Here is a 19,627-nt window from a genome sequence, read left to right on the forward strand (position 1 = left end):
GTGACAGTTATCTCACATCTTGCCCTGGTTTCTCCCCCCACCCACCCACTCCCCGTCCCCCTCACCCACAAGGGCACCCTACTCTGCACTTCAGTCTCACACTGCTCCACACAGCAACCAAGGAGCAGTGGGTCCTTCACAGGCAGGTTCCACATGGCCCAGGTATGCAGAAAACTGCGCCATGTAGGCTTACATATGTACGCTTTAGAATGCCAAGATACCTACTGGCAATGTCTTCAGAATGCACCCCATCATGTGACACAAGGCTGTGTGTAGATGAGAGAGAAGGGCTAAGAGAGGCCCGTCAGTGACAAAGTGCTTGCCACTGAAGCCCAGGGACCCCAGGCCGATCCCCAGAAGCTCTGTAGGAAGGCACATGTGGTGGCTCATAGTTGTAATCCCAGGGCAGTGGGGCTGAAGGTCCAGCCAGCCTGGTTTAATCAGAGGGCTCCAGGGCCCAGGGAGAGCGCCAAACAAAACAACAAAAAAACACACCTGATACTCTCTCTGGCTCTGTGGACACAAGGCATGCAAGCAGACAAAACACACATACACATAAAATGCAAGTAAATAAATTACATACACACAAAACAATTTGTTTTAAGGTAAGAGAGAGTTGGGACTTAAAGGAATTGACATACAAATACCAAAGACACAGAGAAGAGACCCAGCATCTGCCTGGGAGTTCCAAACAAGTGGAAAAAGCAGAAATTTTATCAATGAAATGTTGCAACCAAGAGGGAACATCCATTGGGGTAGGGGTGGGGGCGGTGTGCAGAGATGGCTTAGCAGTTAAAACCAGTTGCTGCTCTTGAAGAGGAACAGAGTTCAGTTCCCAGTACCCTCGCAGGTGGCTCAAAATCACCTCTAACTCGTTTCGTGGGAACCAGCGCTATCTTCTGGACCCTGTATGCATTTGCACACATGTGCATGCACATGAGCGTGCACACACACACAAAGAGGAATACAGAGAGAGAGAGAGAAAGAGAGAGAGAGAGAGAGAGAGAGAGAGAGAGAGAGAGAGAGAGAGAGAGAAATACATTAACAATTGAAAATGAAAAATAAAAAATAAAAACAAAAGTCGGGCATGATGGTGCACGCCTGTAATCCCAGAGCTCTGGGAGGCAGAAGCAGGCAGATTGCTGTGAGTTCAAGGCCAGCCTGATCTACAAAGTGAGTCCAGAACAGCTAAGGCTACACTGAGAAACCCTGTCTAAAAAAAAAAAAGAAAAGAAAAAAAAAATGAACCCAGCTAGCCAGCTTAGGCTGGGAGGAGCCCAGGGATGAAATGTTTGCCTTGTGCGCAGAAGATCCCACGCGTCCCCAGCATGCTAACAACTTGGCCACTGCACTGAGTATGGGCAGAAAGACGTCTGTCGGCATAGAATGCCAGGGCCTCTGGGGTCACAGAGGGCCCTCGGGGGTCAGGGCTGTGTTGAAGCTTATGGAGCAGACATTCCCAGACCCTCTAGACCCATGTGGTGCCCTGTCAGCTATTCCCACTCTCAAACTAAGACACAGCACGGCTTGTGACTTCACCCTGGGCTGAGAAGCAGGTCATGGGCAATTTGACCAGCCCAGAGGGCATAATCAAAGGGGTGTGGCCTTGATGACCTTGCCCACCCACCTTTATTCAGCTGGACCCTGACCTGGACACATAGCAGAAGGGCTTGAACCTGGGGTGGGGGCAGCTGCCATTTCTGCCACACTTGATTTCTTCCAGGGCTCAGCTTTTTTTTTTTTTTTTTTTCCCCCAGAGCACCATGAACATTCTTCCTCACACAGAGAAAAGACACAGTCGCAGGGGTTCCAGGGGCACTGAGAGCAGGGCTGGGGCGCTCTAGCCTCCCTTCTGCCCCAGCCCTGGGCCCAGCCCATTGTGACCTCCCTGGCTGTACCCCAGGCCTTTGTGACTGTCACCCTGGATAGACTTGTGAACCGGAGTGACATCTAAAGTGCCCTCAAAGAGAGTGGCAGGTCAGCCAGGCCAGAGCCCGGACCTGGGGTCAGGAAGGGGTCACAGGGAGGAATGGAGGGGCCCAAACCCCTGGGACCCTGCGGACACTCTCACACCACCCAGTGTCCCCCAGCCCCAGTTTCGAGCAGCCATGGAGGATGCCTGGATCAGCCCTGTCAGGGATTTGTAAGGTGGCCCTGTCTGGCCCCCCTTCAGTCCACTCAGTCATTAGAGTCTTCCAGACCTTTCCCAGCTCCAGGGACAGGGGGTGGAGGATCCAGAGTGGGACGAGAGGCCCCTGGTATGTTTCTGTCAAGTGAAGAAGGAGAGATGCCGCGACAGAGAGCTCGAGAGCCAGCAGGGTCCAGACAAGAAGTGGAGGCTGAAGTAGAGTGGGGCTGGCCCCCGCACTCAAGGCATGAGCAGGGGCCACCCAGGCAGACAGGACCCCCCACCTCAGGACCCAGACCCTGCCCATGCCCAACCCTGCCTCCCAGGGGAGGGGCCATAGCCTCATCCAGGACAGCTTCCACACAGCTGCAGAGCGGGATGCTGAGGTCGGCGGAGCAATCCTGCCTGCAGCTGGAGCAGGAGAACCACAGCCTGGTGAGTGCATCCCACGGGCCAATGTACACGGTAGGGGCGGGGCAGGCAGCGCAATGGGGGGACTTTGGCTTTCTGCCTGAGAAGCAACCAGTACACGTGGCTCCCATCTTTTTGCACCCCCTCTGCCCTCCCCATGCAGAAAAGGCTGAACCAGGACCTCCGGGAGCAGCTGGGAGCCCTCCTGGGGACTGGGCAGCAGCAGTTCCTGCCTCTGTGTACGGAGCACTCAAGCTGCACAGCCCTGGCCTGGGTAAGCAGGAACACACAGTCCCGGACCATGCAGCAGCACCTCCAGCTATCCACAGCCTTGGGCATGCATAACCCCAGGGCTCTCCCACAGGCCCGAGGCAGCCAGTACCTGGCCCCTGGAAGTCACGGCACCTGTGCAGCTCTGCCGTGGGGGTGGGGGTGGGGGTAGGGAGTCTTTTGTGCAGCAATCCCAGGTGGACCCTGGGGAGAGGGGCTTGGGCCTGGGGAGCGGATTCCTGTGCCCACACTGCTGCTCCCCACCCAGAATGAGCTGCAACAGATCAGACTGTCCTTTGAGCGGAAGAAGATGGCCATTACTGAGGTGCCTGCTTGGCCTGTGGTGGGAGGGAGGCCCTGCTTTATCCTGCTCCTTGAGTGAGGCAGACCTCAATTCCCTGCTCCCAGGTGTGGGACGGTGTGGCTGAAGTGCACATGGCTCTGAACAACCAGGCCACCGGACTCCTGGTAGGTCATCATAGGGCCATGGTAGGGGTGACAGCCATGAGAGGCAGTGGGTAGAGCACAGTGGCGGGACAGAGAGGACTGGCTTCACTTCCTCTGCCTCCTAGAACCTCAAGAAGGACATCCGGGGTGTGTTAGATCAGATGGAAGACATTCAGCTGGAGATTCTGGGGTGATTCGGGGGACCCTGGGCTGAGCCAGGTCGGGATGGGGTGGCCTCTTCTCTGATCTCCAGTCCCACAGCAGGGGTGGTGTCAGGCTGGGGGAGAGGATCCTGACAGTGTGACTCCTTCAGGGAGAGGGCCCATTGCCGCACTCAGGCCAGGAAACAGCAGCAGGCGTCATGCTTGGAGGTACGTCCCCACCCCATCCCTCCCTGATTCCTGAGTCCCCCCCCCCCCCGGGGAACTGCTAGAGAGATTCTGAGAAATGGACCACAGGGACCAGGTCTCAGGGCTAGAGAGAGCACAGCGGCTGCAAGAGATTACCCCTGGGAAGGGAAGCGGGCACAGCTGGGTTGACCCACAGTGGAGTCCGAGTTTATTGTAAGCAACTCAGGGCTAGGGATCTGTCCTCCCCCAGGGTCCCCAAGGTACTGAGGACAGGTTCTGACTCAACCCCCTCCCTGACAGAAAGGCAGGCCACAGCTGGGATGTTCCGAGGGCCTAAAGGGCCAGCTCTGGTAGGTCACCCTCTGGGCAGAGCCCAGTCCCCCAGAATCACCCCTGTGGGCATTCCCTACCCCTTAACTGCCACCGCTTGCAGGCTGCTGGCCTTGAGGCTGCTGCTGGGTGCTCTGCTGGCTTGCACAGCTGCCTACGTGTATGTGGTGGACCCCGCGCCCTTCGAGGGGCTGGTGCCACCCCTGCTGAGCAGAGCTGCCGTCTGGAAACTCAGGGCCCTCCTGAGCCCCTTCTTGCGCCTTGAAGTGGACGACTTCCTGCCTTTCTAGACCGGAAATCCGGCAGCTCCAGCAAGAAGGCCAGGTGGCTGGTGCTGCCCCGGGTGTCCGGTGGCCTTATTGACCCCTGCCTACAGCTCCTCTGCACACAATCCCTATCAGGAGCTGCAGAGAAAGATGGAGGAGGGACTAGTCCTGAGGGCTGGGCCTGCAGCTGGATATACAGTCATGACACACTTTGCATGTAAGCTTGTTTCCATGGAAACTGGGGCTTTTGGGGCCAGAGGTTTAGAGACTTTCTGAGTTGGTCTAGTGGTAGTAGGGGTTTGGTGGTGGGGGCCCTGCTTCAGATGAGTGTTGGCTCCTACCTGCTCCAAAGGGTATTTCTCCACAAACGGCCCAGGAGCTTGAAGGTGTGGCAGGATGGTCTTTCCTAAAAGGCTACAGCTGGGGAGTTACTAGGGTCCTTCCTGCTCTCCTGGACCAGGCCCTCCTAAGGACCTTAGAAGTCAGAGCCCCAAATCTGCTGACCCACCCTCATCTTGTCAGCTCTGCAAGGGGCTATCGACCCCTCAATCCATGGCCTCTAATTCAGCCTCCTGGCACTGTCCTAGGCTAAAATAGGGGCATTCACATTGCTGGATAGTGCCATGGAGGTAAGCAAAGAAAAATTTATTAAGGAAGTTGAGGGAGGGTAATCCTGTAGAACACAAAATGCTTTGTGGCATTTGTACCCCCGGATGGGAGAAAGGACTGCTGCCTGGACATGACCCCAGGACAGGGCCTTTGTGTGAAAGTTGGCAAAGGTTCTGTTCTGCCCTCCTCCTACGGGCATCTAGGCCCCCCACAGGCTTGGGTATTCTCAGAGGTATCACCCCTGGATGCAGATGACCTGGGTGGGGTCAGAGCAGGCAAGAGGCAGAGATGGATGGACCAAATCCATGGTCCACCAGGCTGGCTGGCAGCTCCAGGACTTTAAGGCATCTGTTCATGTGCTTGGAGTGGAGTGGAGGGGTGCAGTAACCTGCGGTGACCTGAGACCCCCACCCCAGCTCAACCCACAGAGGCCTGGGCTCCCTGGAAGAAGTGGCTTAAAGTGCTTGGAAGGGCTAGGGAAGTTGGGGTGAAGGTCATGCTGGTTCCCAGTTCTGAGGCTACCCCCAGTAGGGCACGGAACTCCTGCAGCAAGTGGGGGTACTTCCTGAGGTCACCTGGACACAGGGCCATGGGCCTAGCAGCCTGCTCAGTCAAGATGTGGCTGGTTGACAGGGAACGGACAGGCATCCCAGGCTACATCCAGCCCCACTCCAAGCTTTGCAGCAGCCTGGTCTTCTGGGTCCCCAGCAGGTTGTCCATGCCCTAGAGCCACCTACTGGTGTCTTGCTAGGGACCTGAGAGGCTGGGGAAAAGGCTGGATGCAGCGGAATGTAGCCGACAAATGGTCCCACGGGGGGCCGCCCCAGCGGCCACGCTCCAGGGGGCCCGCAGCGGTGGCGGGTGATCCTCAGGATGGCCAAGGTGGCACAGGTGCAGGCCAGGAGTCCCCCTAGGCGGACCACGCCACCCCCATCCACGGCTACAGGTGCCAATTCGCCCCCTGTGGGCCGATGTCCGTGAGAGAGAAGCAGAAAGGTGGAGGTCAGCAGGGGTACAGCTATGCGCCCCCACCCCCGGCCACAGGCTCTGGACACCTCCCCGCTGGAAATCCCTCCCCGAAACACTAGACCTTGCCCAGCCCTCTTCCAGCTCTGCTCTGAGCCCCAGCTCAGGAAAACGTGGCTTTCTGGTACTCCCTTGCCCTTCCCTTGGCAGATGGCATGGAAGAGTGCATTCTAGAAAGTACTTTCTGTAGGGTTTCTCAACAGGTGTTGGCCCTGTGTGCACTCTCCATTACACCTGCTCCAAGCCCTTTGGTGCCTTGGATTCCCAGGAGGCAGCTATGGTCCTAGCCTTTCACCAAACACCCTGCTGTCTGACATGACACATGACAGAGACTGGGATAAGAGGCCTTTGCACTTACCAGCAGAAGGTCCGTTACCAACTAGGCCTGACCTGGCATGTCAGCAGAAATGATCAAGAGGAATGTGCCACCCTGTGCCAGCTGGCCAACCCCTTTCCTGACACCCACCCTGCACCCACAGCCATAGCCTTGCCCAAGGAAAGGATCAAAATGATTTTCCTTTTTTTAATAAAATTATAGATATATAGATGTAAATATAAAAACATAAGACAGACACAATGCAAGCGGACGCTGCCATGTGCTTACTCGGGTCCCTGATGCCAGGGGGAGAAATGACCCCTTCCTGATGTGCTTTCCAGCGGCGCTGGCCGAGCCAGTGCTGGGAACTCTGTATGCTTTGGGGTGAGGACTCTCCAGTTTGGAAGGGAAGGCCTGAGAGGGAGGGAAGGGGCTCTAGGCCCCACTAGTCCCTGGGGCAGCATCTGGTCCCCTCTCTTCTCTGGCCAACCCCCACCCCACACCCCCGTCACCTCCCACAAGAGCATAAAAGCAGAAGTTAAGGCTTTGATGAACAGTGGTAGCCGAGCACTAACACATGAGACGTGGTACGGCAGCACAGCATACAGACACAGGGACATAAACCCACCAGCCAGGCAAGACAGGAACAGAGGGAGCTGGGACCCCTGCTACAGCTGGATTATCCATCCATCCATCCATCCATCCATCCATCCATCCATCCATCCCAGCCCAGAGCAGGCCAAAGTTACACTCCCTGCAAAGCATAGGCCTTGCCAAGCAACAAGCTACCAGCTAGTCAGTGAAAGGCCATGTATCAGGAGCAGCTGGGAAAACAGGGCTGCAGCAACCCATCCACACAGGAGTGGGTAGGCCCATGGGATGACTGTTGGGGACTGGCCTCGGGGAATGAGGGCAACAGGGTGCAGGGCTGAGCTTGGCTGATGGAGGCGGCAGTCCAGGTCGCCATCACAGCCCACAGCCTTGGCTCCACCTGCCCTGTGAGTAGATAAGTGGATGAACAGACAGAGGCCGGAGCACAAGCTTGTGGCAGCAGGGCTTGCTTTCCTGTAGATGTGTCCACACCAGGCTTGGGTAGCCTCCTCTCCCTGGGGCAGAGAACTTGATGGGGTTGGGGAGCTACTGTGGGGGGTCCTGGTCCCCGTGGAATCACAGCAGATGAGTGGTGGTCAGTTCTCACACCGAGATTTCGTACGTAGTCCCACCCACGCCGGACACCTTCTTAACCAGCGTGTGCCGGGCAGGGCTGGCGTTGGGCCCCATGGGGCTGGCGGCAGGCCCCAGACGGGCCATGCCTGGGGACTGCCCGTTAAGCTTACTTGGGGGGGTCTTCAGCTGAGGGTGATCCCTGCATCAAAACAAGCACATACACACACGTGCACACACAGTGAACACAGGACAGTGGGCGCTAGGACACATGCAGATGTGGACTCGAGCGCTGTGTCCTGGACCCAGGGCAGTCCTTGCCCTTAGGATTATGCTGTCACAGGACAGACAGACACTGCCAGAACTGCTATCATCCTCACGGGTACCCTGATCTCTCCTAGTTGGATCAGGCAAAGAGCAGCTAAGGCTGAGTTTCTGGGCCCTACCCTGCCCACTGGGCTTGAAGTTGGGAAGCCCACTAGTGGACACACAGCTCTCTCCCAGCCTCTCTGGGAAATGAGAGGATCACGCCTATCCTCTGGTCTATTCAGAGCTACTACTGTTCCCCTGAGGGGACACTAGCTGGTCTCCCCATCTCATCATTCCTGAGAAAAGTTGGGGATGCCCCATGGACCCTCTGTAGCCCCATATCCTAAACAGGGGTCTCCTCTCAGGCCTCACCTGAGACCAAAACAATGAAAACGATACTCAGGTTCCTGGGGTCCTTCCTGTCCTTGCCTGTCTTTAAGCATGGAGGCCCTGCTGTCTGGGGCTGCATGCTCAGTCCATACCAGTTGTGGCGAGGCAATGTCCCTCAATCTCAGCATGCCGAGCATGCATTAAAACCTGGGAAGCTGGAAGTCCAGAGGCTCATGTAAAGCTCGCTCCAGGGCGGGCTCTCAGCCAAGTCTGTGCTGGCTCAGTACGCAAATGTGTGTTCCCACACTCATAGTGTACCCAGGGCCAGACCTTCCCAAACGAGTAACTAGAAGCCTTGAAGGCAAGCTAAGGCCCACCCACCTTGCCCTGTTCCTACAGACAACCATGGGTCTGTAGGATGCGCTGGGAGAACCAGGTCATGAGGGGTCCTGAATGAGGCAACCCATCTATACTTCTGGATACCCACCTCTGCATAGCCAGTGAGGGTGGTCGGTCCGGGAGGTCCGTGTGGATGAAGGCGACAGCCTTGGAGCCCGCGTAGGAGGGTGATCGGGGCGTGCCTGGTGGGGAAGGCAGGCCCTGACGGGCAGGTGACCTGTGTGAACCACTGCCAGGCCGGGGTCCCGGGGCATTGTTGTTGGCCTGGTCAGCCTGTAGGGAGGAGGAAGATGTCCGAGGTGCCCGACTCATGGAGCTGGACAGTGAGGACAACGACGTCTGCAGGGCAGGATTGCGGGCACCACCAAAGCCAGGCCCAGCCACGAGGTCATCCCTGGAGCCATACCGCAGCACAGAGCCACGGGGACCTTCCGTTAACACACTGGCCTGTTGCAGGCTGTAGGAGCTGGGTGTGTCATAGACACCAGAATCGCCAAAGAGTGAGTCAGTCTGAGAGCGCAGCAGCCGTTCGCGTTCTTCCCTGTCCTTGCGCTCCTGGATAGAGGCCATGATGGTCCGAGACAGGTTGTCATAGCGCACAGGAGAGGGCTCTCTAGGCCGGGGACCCAGCACAGGGCTGAAGCTGCGGGGTGGGGGCCGTGGTGGGTCTGATGGCCCAGGGTGCAGGTAAGGTGAATGGTAGCCGGCCATGCCGACGGAGGGGTGCGTGGGGCATGCGTGGCTTCCGGGAGAGCCAGGGTTAAGTAGGCTGTCATAGGACAGGCTGCCATTTCGGTTGGGCAGGGCATGGGGAGGGAAGAGACCACGGTGAGGGGTGGGGGGCCCACCTTCAGAGCGCAGTGGCTGTAGGGTCATGTGGTCCCCACCCCGCCGGCTGGCAGCCTTGAGACTCAGGGAGCGTAAGGCACCTGAGAAGGCATCCGTGGCATTGAGGGGCGGGGAAGGGGTATAGGTAGGATGCAGACCACCAGGCCCGTGGTCCGGGAGATCCAGGCTGGGCTCAGACACGAAGTCTAGACTGTGGGTGCTGTCATCTGCCAGAGTAAGGGAGTCAGGGCCTGGGACCTGTAGGAGGACAGGGTACTCTCATACTGCCCCCCACCCCCACTCACCTGACCTTATAGCACCAAGAACTCTTGAGGCTGCCTTTCAGTACACCAGCCACAGAAGTAAGGGCAGCTGACACAATCTAGAGCAAGAGGTTCCCATCCCTAGCCCACACCCCTCTCGTGCCTACTATGGATAAAATTTACAACAGCAGAGTCAGCTCCGAGTTCCCAGGAAAGGTAGTGTGGGGCCTGCCTCCACCCACAATCACTAAGAGAGGCTGCGTGGACCCTTCTTAAGCGACCAATGGTGGATCTCCGTGGTGGAAGGCCAGGCCGGGCTTTCCCAGACACTAGGTCTATGAGTCTTTCCAACCCAGAGTGGCCACAGCCATGGGTAACTAGAAGCCTTGAAGGGGTAGAGGGGCTTTTTTTTTTTTTTTTTTTTTTGTCTGACTAGAACCGAGCCACAGGCCTCTCAAATTCCAAAGCCTGTAAGAGTAACTGTTGTCCTGGTGTACTCAGGCGCCTTATGGAGTCCTTCATGGGGTGCAGTCAGTCACAGGGAGGCGATGGCCCAACCTCCCAGCCTGCACTGCTCTACTGCCCCCAGGATGGCCCCTTGCCCATAGGGGCTCAGGCTCACTCTCACCCAATGGCCCAGACAGGTAAGGAGGCCCCCAGGGGAGAGCTGGTCTAGATGTGTGGAGCTAGTCTCGGGATGGCAGCCTTGGGAACACTCAGAGTTCTGGATCATTCCACAAACTGCTGTCCCACAGCGACAGACAAAGAAGTACTTAACTCAGGAAAATAAATGTGCTTTTTCAAACAAACCTTCAATTCTTCTGAGGGCTTCCCGTGGGCCTTACAAAATGACTAATGGTGGAATTCCAGCCATCCTAACTGCTAGAGGGGGAAGCTTCCCGCCTGGTGTATGGGCAATGCCAGTAGAGAAAACAGAGATGCCAGGCCAGGATGCTCCCCTCCATGGGACCTCAGCTCAGTATGCCCACAGCATGGAGAGCTGCCAGCGCGCACATGACAACTCTCTGACAGTATGGCCTTGTTAGAAACACAGAATGGGAACAGGACACCGTGACCAAACAAGGCTCTCCCCAGGGGCAGACCTTTCCCAGCAGCAGGTCCCTCTCAGGGACGGGACTTTCCCAGAGGGGGAGCTGTCTTCAGGGTTGGGGGCCCTTCTCAGAAGCAGAGTCTGGCCTTACCTGCTCACTAGGTCCACAAAAGGGTGTCTTGGGACCAGTGGAGAAGGCTGGCCGGAACTTATACATGGCAGGTGTTGGAGGGCTGGTCCTCTGTACTGACAGGGCACTCTCTGGGAAGAGGGACAACAGTCATGGGGGAGGGGGGAGAATCACACAAAGCTCACTTCATGTCCCTTTCCTCATCTGCCCTCCACCTCACCAGCACTGCCAGGTCTTGGGGTCTTCAGATCTCTTCCAAAGGTGCCAGGCTCTATCTTGGGGGGCAGTGGAGGTCCAAGGTCCAGAGGTTTCTCATCCAGCTGGTCTAGACTGCCCTTGGACTAGAGAAAAGGCAGCAGCTGTGAGTGAAGCTTGGGGGGCGGGGTGTTGTTTTCGAGACGAGGTTTCTCTGTATTGCCCTGGCTGCCCTAGAACTTGCTCTGAAGACCAGACTGGCCTCAGAGATCCACCTGCCTCTGCCTCCCAAGTGCTGAGATTAAAGCCATGTGCCCCCATTGTGCCCAGCTCAAGTTTGGTGTCTTCCTGTGACTCTGGATACACGCACAAAACTTGCCTCTCCTTTCCTGTCCCCACCTCTACACCCCACAACCCCGTTCTCACCCCCGTTACCATTCCAGTCCAGACCCCCACCTTGCTGCGGCCAGCTTTCAGCCCATTGTCGCTAAGTTTGACCTTGAGGGGCACAGCTCTCTCCAGGAGCTCAGGCCTCAGGAAGGGTGGCTTTAGGTGCACTGAGAGCGGCATCCTGGGGGGCTCCACCACATACCTGTGCCAGGGCAGAAGGGTCAGTGGCCAGACAAGCAGGCCAGAACAGACCAGGGCAGGGCCAGCCCCACCTGGCCAGAGCAGAAAGGAACTAGGCTGAGGGTCCGAGGCTGCCCACCCCACACCCAGAACAGGCCTCCTTGTCCCCCTGCCCAGGCCGGGCCTCACCGGGGCGCCAGGGGACTGCATAACACGTGCTCCACGTTCCCATAGCAGCCTCGGGTGAAGGGATTCACACCCCCGCGGAACTTCCCAGTCACCTGTGGACATGGGACCCCTCAGCCAGCCTGGCCATCCAGGACAGCGGGGGATACAGGCAAAGGTAGGCGGGGGTCCTTAGAAGTGGTCTTGGGAGGCAGTATGGGCAAAGTGGGCCCAGCAACGCCCTATACCCAGGCTACCCTTGCCTGCCCTTGCAGGACACTATTAGCATTTCTAGGCCTGGAGTAGTTGGTGGTTACAATGTCCATGGGTGGCAAGTGTGCAGGGGATGGGCAGCCATGGCCCCACACCCTGAGCCCCTCCTCCCACAGCTGCCTAAGCAACCTCACATGAGGGTTCCTGAGGCCCAGCCCACAGGGTTTGCACCTGCTCATTGGTGGTGCGGCCCCGGGTGACCAGTACCACGTGGAAGCCAGTGAGGCCGACGACAGGAATGAAGAAAAGGCCAGCTACACACATGACAGCCATGCTGGCCTGTTAAGGCCAAGAGCTGAGGCAGGAACATGGGGACACCTCCCCACCACATACTGCATCGACAGTTTTGTGGCCGCCCTCTCATCTAAGCACAGCAATGCTTTCTGGAATACCCATGTACCCACTGACCCCCCAGAACATGCTGCCTTGGGCTGGACCCCATGAGGATAAGGATACGTGATGGTGGTGTGGGCGGCTCCTAGCCCTTCTGAGTGGTTGAGCACGTAGAGCAGACCGAAGGCCACCACCCCCACCATGTGTGCGCTGAGTGACAGCAGGAACAGGAAGAAGTAGCGGTAGTTGCGGCGTCCGATGCAGTTGTTGACCCAGGGGCAGTGGTGGTCAAAGTCCTGGCAGGGGCAGCATGTCAGAATGCATGAAGGGCAGGAACTGGGCGCAGGGCCTGGTGGGGGCAGGGGCGGGGGGCGGTCACCTCCACACAGTTGTCACAGACGCTGCAGTGCGAGCAGCGCGGTGGACGGTAGAAGTGGCATGTCGCACACCACTTCATGCGGACCTGGATGCCCCGCACGTCCACATTCTTGTACAGTGGGGCCCGGAAGTCATCCTCCTTGTCCTCGTCCTCGTCCGCTGAACGTCAGGAGCCCAGTAGGGTGGCAAGAGTACAGGAAGGTGAGCTTCCTAGCAGGAGAGGACCTCTCTAATCTCTGCCCAGCCCACCTACCGGGAAACCCAAGTCAGCCACTTACATTCTAGCGAAAAGGGGATGAGCTGCCCCATGCAGGGCCCTACCTCGGGGGAAGACTCCAGGGTCCATGAAGGTGGCCATACTGAAGTTGGCCAGGACAAAGAGGAAGAGGATGCCATTGTAGACAGGAATAGCTGGAGACACAGCTCTTGTCAACCATGGGCACCTGCAATGGACAACGATGGGCAGAGAGAGCTGGGGCTGTGAAGGAGGCAAGGTCACTGGTGTGCATCTGGGCCCACCAGGCCACCAGCAGGGGTGCTGGCAGGCACACAAGCAGTTCTTAGCTACCACTGCTCCTTGACTGTGTTCCTCATGCCCAGAGTAAGCTCCTTGGGCTAGCTCCAACCCTGGCAACCCCAGGGCCACTGTCTGGAACACAAGTCACAGCTGAGGACACCTCTCAGAGATGCCCATCAGCTTAGGGTCACAGTACTGGAGGTGGCCATAGAGCTAAGACAGCCCGGCTGCAATTTGTGCAGGGACCCAGACAGGAGTGAGAAAGAACTCAGAGGCCAGTGAACTATCCAGCAGCTTGAGTCAGGCCGTGCCAGACCTGTGCCCCCTCAGTACGGGCACTGCTTCAGCCACTAATGGGGGACACCCTCCCCCCCCTTTTCTTCAGGGTCACAGCCCTGGTCCTGGCAGACCCTTCTTTTGGGTCGGCACAGAAGACCTCAAACACTGAGAAAGCACACACCCTACCCTTCTGACCTCTCACCATCTCACAGGACTTGGGAGCCAAGGTTGCCCCCCACCCCACTTTCCCAAGAAGCCTTCCAGAAGGCATCTCTCTCTGTAGCTTCTCAGCAAGGACTTTGCACACCTGCCTCAGCCCTGACCAGAATCCCCCACAGAGACACGCTAAGCCTTGAAACCCCAATCCTGACCTTGCGGTGGCTACTGAGTCCACCCACTGGGTTCTAGAAGCTCCCCTGGCTCAGGAAGCCGGGTTTCCTGTGTTCCTGGCTGCGGAGGCAGGTGGTGGGGTACACACAGGAGTTTACTTTCCTGCCCGTGTTTGGTCCTTTGCGGAGCCAGGCATGTGGAGTTTCCCTCCCGGCTGCTCTGACCGCAAGATGGAGTAATGGTGGCAGCCTGCAGGGCCCGCAGCTACCCGCCACTCGAGTGCACAGTCCACACTGTGTGCCCACGCCTGCCTTGGCCAGGAGCCAGGTCCGCCGCCCCAGCAACCACCTCCATGGCAGCAGAACTATTTTTAGTGGGAAGCAAGAGGCTATTTAAAGCTCCTGCTTCCCACGGCAGCACCCTCTATGGGGCCACCAGCCATGATACCCCATCCTCTTCCCTGGGCCAGGATGGACACACAGCATAACAGCACAGGCCACAGCCACGAGGGTCCAGCAGATCACACCCACCCTGTCAGCCTGGAGTGTTCACATGCCACACACTATCTTCTCAATCTCTGACTGACACACAGATGGCACTGAAAACATGTCTGTGGCCTCCCCTCCCCCTTGCCGTCCATGCTGTCCAGCAAAGCAACAGTGGCACCCCACAGTATGGCCAGCCCAGCAGTAGGTAGTGGGGAGACACCTGAGAGAAGCAGCCAAGCCTTCCTAGGTCGGGGTCCCCTCCAGCCTGACTTTGGTAGAACACACTAGTTCCCTGTGGTGTCTGATGGGGGTGGGGGCGCTGATTCCACACTGGTACAAAGTGAAAAATCAGAGCCCATGTTAGAAAGTCAAAAGCATAGTGTCAAACCCTAGCGCCCCCTACAGAAATGGTGAGGGGTCCCAGGGCAGCTGTAAAGGGGAGACAGGTGTGGAGGAAGCAGGTCAGGGTATACATGGGGACCTTGTCCTACATGAAGCACCTTGCCCTTGGCTTTCCTGGCCACGAAGTGGAGACAACTGCTGTCCTCCCTCTGCATCAACAAGAAGCTGAAGACCTCAGGCCTCCTGGCTTTCACTTGGGCTAGCCTCGGCAGTGCAGAGGGTCTAGCTCCCAGGGCTGGAGTGCTCCTCCGGCCCCCAGCCTGGCAAGTCTGTACTTTGCATTGCCTCTCCAGCTCCTCAGCAGACCGCATGGGCCAGACGGTTGCCCTGAGTGAGCTGCCTGAGGAGCAAGGGCCATCTTTGGCAGTTGGCACTGGTGGGTGCCATTGAGGTGCAGGGTAGCCTCTGTCCAGCACAAGCACCACTCGCATAAACGCACAGTAGGGCCAGTGAGGCCCCAGCTAGGTGTCAAAGGGCCTCCTGACACACTTTGAGCTGGAACCTAAGACACTGTCCTTGCATCGTCTCTAGGCCCCTAAAGCTTGACCTAGGTTCAGGACCAGGCGCCTGTCCTCTCTAGATGTTTCTGGTGGCCTCCCGGCCAGGGTCTGGAAAGAGTCCAGACTCAGAAAGCCTATGCACTGAGCAGGGACAGGGTTATATGGGGAGCACAACACATACTGGCACACGCAGAAACATGGACACAAGCACATGTACACACAAGCATGCCCCAAAGCACACACAAAAGCACAAATTTACAGCTCACAGATAAGTGAAAGCACAGACAACCATTCCACATGTGTGAACAGCTGCAGACACAGGTATAGGCAGGATGACTTGCATGTGGACACACACACCATGTAGCCATAACTGCACATGTGCTCATGTCCAGGGACCCAGGGACACGTGGACACTGCCATGTGACATACCCTTCTTCTTCCACTGCCTCCCCTCAGGCTTGTCTCACCTAGGTCAGTGCCCACTACCCTGGGACTCAGGCAAACTCTCTGCCTCTCTGGGCTTCCCACTGGCCCCAAGTCAGGGCAAGAACGAGCACCCATAAGGACCACCGAAGACTGAAAGGAGGTGTGAGGACACAGAGGACACAGGAGAATACTTGAGGCCATGCCAGCGTTCCCAAAGGATATGGCATGTAGGAGCACTAGGTACTTGTTTGCTTAGCCCTCTGCTCGAGACAGTTACAGTGCTTGCCTGTGAAATGCACCCTACTCCAGCCTGGGCCTACCAGACACACTAGGCTGGCCCCACCCTGCCTGGCTCCAGGAGGGCCGAGCTGGAGCCAGTGCACACATCCCTGAAAGCACCACTTTGAGTCCTGAGCATGCAGGAGGGTTAGAAAAAGTCAGGCAGAAGAGAGGCTCCATCTGCAGGTGGAGCATCTGGTCTTCAGTGAGCAGGAAGGCACTACCTGCTACATTCCTAAAGACCCTCTCCTGGCTGGCCCAACCCCTGCTATGGACTAGGTATGTGTGTGGCATGTGTGTGTGTGTGTGTGTGTGTGTGTGTGTGTTGTGTTCCTAGCTCTGGGGGCTCCAAGCACCCTAGGTCTAAGATGCCTCCTGAGCAACAGTAACTCAGGCAAGAACACAAGCCATCACTATGTGCCCCACCCAGGTGGAGGTCCAGAGCCCCGCCTAGGCCAGCCGAGAGTCACCGCCCAGAAAGGGGGTGCCTTCTGCCAAAGCTAAATGTGGAATGGAAATTTTTTACTCAGACATTTTCTTTTAATCAAGTTCTTCATTAACACCGTCTGAAAGCATCACTGGCCTTGGGTGCCTGGGGCCCGCACAGAACAACGGACACTCACCCTGGACATGCATGAAGCAGCTACACCCACCTGCCCAATCCCTAGACATTCGGACAGACAGAAGCAGGCTCAGAAGAGCAGTAATTTCTGTCAAAAGCAGGACGCCCTGGCAGGGGAATCCATGAGGTTTTCAAACTATGCCACAGTTGTTGCCTTCTACCTACGTCCCTCATGGCTTCTAGGGAACAGGCCGGACTGTCCGCTGTCCCAGGGTAGGTTTCTAACAATGCAGAGAGCTCAGGACCCCCTGAACCAGCTCTACCAACCAAGGTGCCCAAATGGTTGTAACACAGCAGTCTCCACACCCTCTGGCATGCATTAGCCATGTCCTTTTGAAAAGCGGATCTGGGGGGCTGAGGAGGCCTTTGGACCCATCCCAACACCAGTCCTAGCTTGGCACTGTACCACAGAGACAGACACCCCAGCAAGAGCCCAGAAGGCTTCCGGGGAAAGGGGTTTAGAAGCCACCTTCCTCTCCCACCCCACCTCCAGGGAGACTATCCCATCCCCCACACCCTGCCAACTCCCCCCATCCCCACGCCTATTCTAGAAAGAAGTTGATTTGGGAGGGAGTCCCTGGTCCTTCAGTCCTCAGGCTCCCCTTCTTGGCATGTAAGTAAATTGTGCCCTGAGAGGAGCTGTTCACGCTCAGTAGTGCAAAGAGAAGACACGAGGGTCGGTCACCTCCAGATAAAGTTCCGGGCCCCAACGTGGGCCCCAAGGGTAGGCTGGGGACCCCACTCCCTTTTCTTGGTGTCTGAGGTGTCAGAGGGCTGTGCCAGAAACAGGGTGGGTGGGAGGGAGGCACTAAGAGGAGCATGAATCCTATCCTGAGAGAGACACCTACCCCAGGCTGGCCACCACACGTGCCCTGACCCTGGCACAGCCCAAATCAGCACAGCTGTCTGGTAGAGCCACCTGGAGTGCCCCAGCAGAGCCAGGTGGGGGCAGGTAAGGTCAGGGCCAGCCATAGCCACATCTCAGGGATTCACCCGAAGGGCAGATGAGGGTACACACAGACTGAGCAGGGCAGGGCCTAAGTCAAACCATAGTCTCCCAACTGCAAAGCCAGGCGAAGTTAGAGAGGGTTGCTCCTTAAAGAGAATCCCACCCCTCACGAGCACCCGAACTTCAGGTTCAAGAACAGCAGGGAAGGCACTGCCCAGGGGAACAGTAGTAACCTCAGGACCAGAGCTTGGGGCTCAGTCAAGTTCCCAGGAACCACCACATAAGGACCTTTCTGGAACGATGGAAGTCCTCCGAGGAAAGAAAAGTACGGGGTGGAGGATTTAAATTTCTCTTACAACTTTTATTTCCATATTTCATGTCTTAATTTTAAAAGTCATGTTAAAAGACATTGATCTGTCCCTGAGACAGATCAATCTGTACCTTCCTGCACTGAGGCAGAACCCGACTCCAACCTCTAGTGGACTGGATTTTCCAGGCTGTGTCCCCTTTGGTCTCAGTTCCCTAAGCCCACCAACCACCACCCCTCCCTTAACCCAACAGTCCACAATATCTGAGTGACAAGAACACACAGGCTCTTCAGAGCCAGAAATAAGCCCGTCCACACAGGCCTTTTTTAAACTTGCTCTTTGCAGCCGGTGGCACCCACCCAACCCCAGCCTCCAGGTAAGGACTCTCCTCCTCCAACAGGCACAGAATGCAGACTCCCACAAACGCGGCTACACCAATTCTACAAAGTGTAAAGGGTGGCTCAGGTCCACCCTAGGCTCACCTACATCTGGGATTGTCCCACCCGGAAACAAACGGCCATCCCTTTGGTCACCTGAGCTGTGTCAAGGCTTTGGTATTGTAGAAAGAAATGAGTGGTTAGGGGCCATCATGACTGACCCCATGATCTGTGAGCCAGTCTATCAAAAAAATTAAGGCTGCAGCTGCTGGGTGCCAGGCTGGCAAGACTGCTCCCTCCCCACGCCTGGCCTCTGAGGTCTGTTTATCCCCCAGAACTAGAAGTGTAGGTGCTGGGGCCTGGGCATAACTTGGTCTGCATCCTCTCACAGTGTTGTGCTCAGGGAGGGCAGAGGGCCCTAAGTCAATCGCGTCTGTGTGGCAGGCCACACCTACGCGGGAATCACAGGAATAACTTGATTTTACACTCTGGCTGCGACGTGAGGGCCTCACAGCTCCCACCCGCCTCTAGGAGGGTAGGTGACTCTGGGTGACACGCGTCCCATTCCAAAGCCCCGGGGGAAAGAAGGGCTGCAGCCACACCCAGGGCCTGCTAGAACGCTCACCTGTCCGCGCGCCCTGAACACAGACCCTAGCCCTCGCCTCCCCCTGCGGATTCGCTCAGCCCGCTGCCTTCTCCGTGGGGCTCATGAACCCACTCTGCCCCCCGCTGGACCCGGCGCCGACTCACGTGAATACGAAGAAGAGGGTGCTGGAGCCAACCAGCAGCGCGGCGGCCGTGGCCACCGGGATGTACTTGGCGGGTTTGAGGCGCGTCCCGGGGCTGCGGGGCATCCTGGGCGCCGCGCCGCCGCATCCCTCCCCGGGCCGGGCGGGCGGGGCCGGCCGGGTCGGGCCGGGGTCGGGCGCGCGGGCTGGACGCGGCGCAGGATCCGCGGCAGCGGCAGCGGAGGAAATCCCACCCCACGGGCGGCGGCGGCGCGCTGATGTCAGCGCGCCCCTTAAGGTGGACCCGGCGGCAGGGCCGCTGCGGGGGCGGGCCGAGGGCGGAGCGCCGGGCGGCCGTCTTCTCTTTTGCAGGCTAGCACGCCACTCCACGCACACGCCACGACCTTCTGGACCGGCAGGGCTGTGGGAAGCCCGGATTTTTTGCTTGCAGCCGCAGGCCCTAACCTGGGACCCCTTTTGGGCCTACATGCTCCCCAAGCACAGTCCCGGAGCAGGCTGAAGGTCCCCTGGCAATCACTAGGGTGTGGGCGAGATTGCTGTGACAAGGTAGGGACATCGTGTTATCAAAACCTTACCCAACTCGCAGCCCTCCAGACACCAGGAGTTGAGCCACCGAGTCCCTCAACGGCCTGGTTCAGGCTACAGGCTTGACTGAGGGCATGTGTAGGTAAGAGACTGAGAAACGCCTTTACAAGGCTGGTGCAGTAGGAAAAGTGCCAGTATCCTGCTCAGGCCTTGAATAGAGAGAAGGTGCGCATGCTCCCACCCGCGGGAAATCCCACCTGCCAGCGCCAGGACACTGCTGCTTAAGGTGGACCGGCCCTCCAAGAATACCGGATAGGCAGGTTAAGGCGTCTGCA

At 57.6% G+C, this 19,627-nt stretch overlaps 2 protein-coding genes across 3 annotated transcripts; one reads left to right on the top strand and one right to left on the bottom strand.

The window, feature by feature from the left end:
- The first annotated feature begins 2,029 nt into the window (after positions 1-2,029).
- On the top strand, positions 2,030-4,486 carry Ccdc188 (coiled-coil domain containing 188). The gene is made up of 8 exons (XM_051150659.1): positions 2,030-2,563; positions 2,703-2,813; positions 3,078-3,134; positions 3,218-3,277; positions 3,382-3,446; positions 3,570-3,627; positions 3,907-3,956; positions 4,040-4,486. Exons 1-8 carry the CDS (start codon positions 2,030-2,032, stop codon positions 4,224-4,226), a joined length of 1,122 nt encoding a protein of 373 aa, XP_051006616.1. The 3' UTR covers positions 4,227-4,486.
- A 455-nt stretch (positions 4,487-4,941) lies between these two features.
- Positions 4,942-18,910, bottom strand: Zdhhc8 (zinc finger DHHC-type palmitoyltransferase 8). 2 transcript variants are annotated; one of them, XM_051150657.1, is made up of 11 exons: positions 18,769-18,910; positions 12,863-12,984; positions 12,543-12,700; positions 12,287-12,459; positions 12,002-12,104; positions 11,582-11,673; positions 11,279-11,414; positions 10,848-10,968; positions 10,649-10,758; positions 8,444-9,441; positions 4,942-5,772 (listed from the first exon to the last, which is right to left on the bottom strand). In XM_051150657.1, exons 1-11 carry the CDS (start codon positions 18,870-18,872, stop codon positions 5,559-5,561), a joined length of 2,331 nt encoding a protein of 776 aa, XP_051006614.1. In that variant the 5' UTR covers positions 18,873-18,910; the 3' UTR covers positions 4,942-5,558. The 2 variants fall into 2 exon arrangements, with proteins under 2 accessions (XP_051006614.1, XP_051006615.1); XM_051150658.1 differs by lacking the exon at positions 4,942-5,772 and adding an exon at positions 6,166-7,519.
- Positions 18,911-19,627: the final 717 nt, after the last annotated feature.

Source organism: Acomys russatus, chromosome 8 (assembly GCF_903995435.1).
Source record: "Acomys russatus chromosome 8, mAcoRus1.1, whole genome shotgun sequence".
NCBI classification, from domain to species: domain Eukaryota; kingdom Metazoa; phylum Chordata; class Mammalia; order Rodentia; family Muridae; genus Acomys; species Acomys russatus.

Excerpts from the sequence above, each read along its gene's own strand:
- Zdhhc8 (XM_051150657.1), bottom strand. The coding sequence starts at position 18,872 with ATGCCCCGCAGCCCCGGGACGCGCCTCAAACCCGCCAAGTACATCCCG. Across the intron at positions 11,415-11,581 it reads TGCAGTCCCCTGGCGCCCCG|GTATGTGGTGGAGCCCCCCA; the intron begins GTGAGGCCCGGC and ends GCCCTGGCACAG. Across the intron at positions 5,773-8,443 it reads CCCTCACTGGCTATGCAGAG|GGGGCGAATTGGCACCTGTA; the intron begins GTGGGTATCCAG and ends ATCGGCCCACAG.
- Ccdc188 (XM_051150659.1), top strand. The coding sequence starts at position 2,030 with ATGGAGGGGCCCAAACCCCTGGGACCCTGCGGACACTCTCACACCACC. Across the intron at positions 3,135-3,217 it reads AGAAGATGGCCATTACTGAG|GTGTGGGACGGTGTGGCTGA; the intron begins GTGCCTGCTTGG and ends CCCTGCTCCCAG. Across the intron at positions 3,957-4,039 it reads GGCCTAAAGGGCCAGCTCTG|GCTGCTGGCCTTGAGGCTGC; the intron begins GTAGGTCACCCT and ends CACCGCTTGCAG.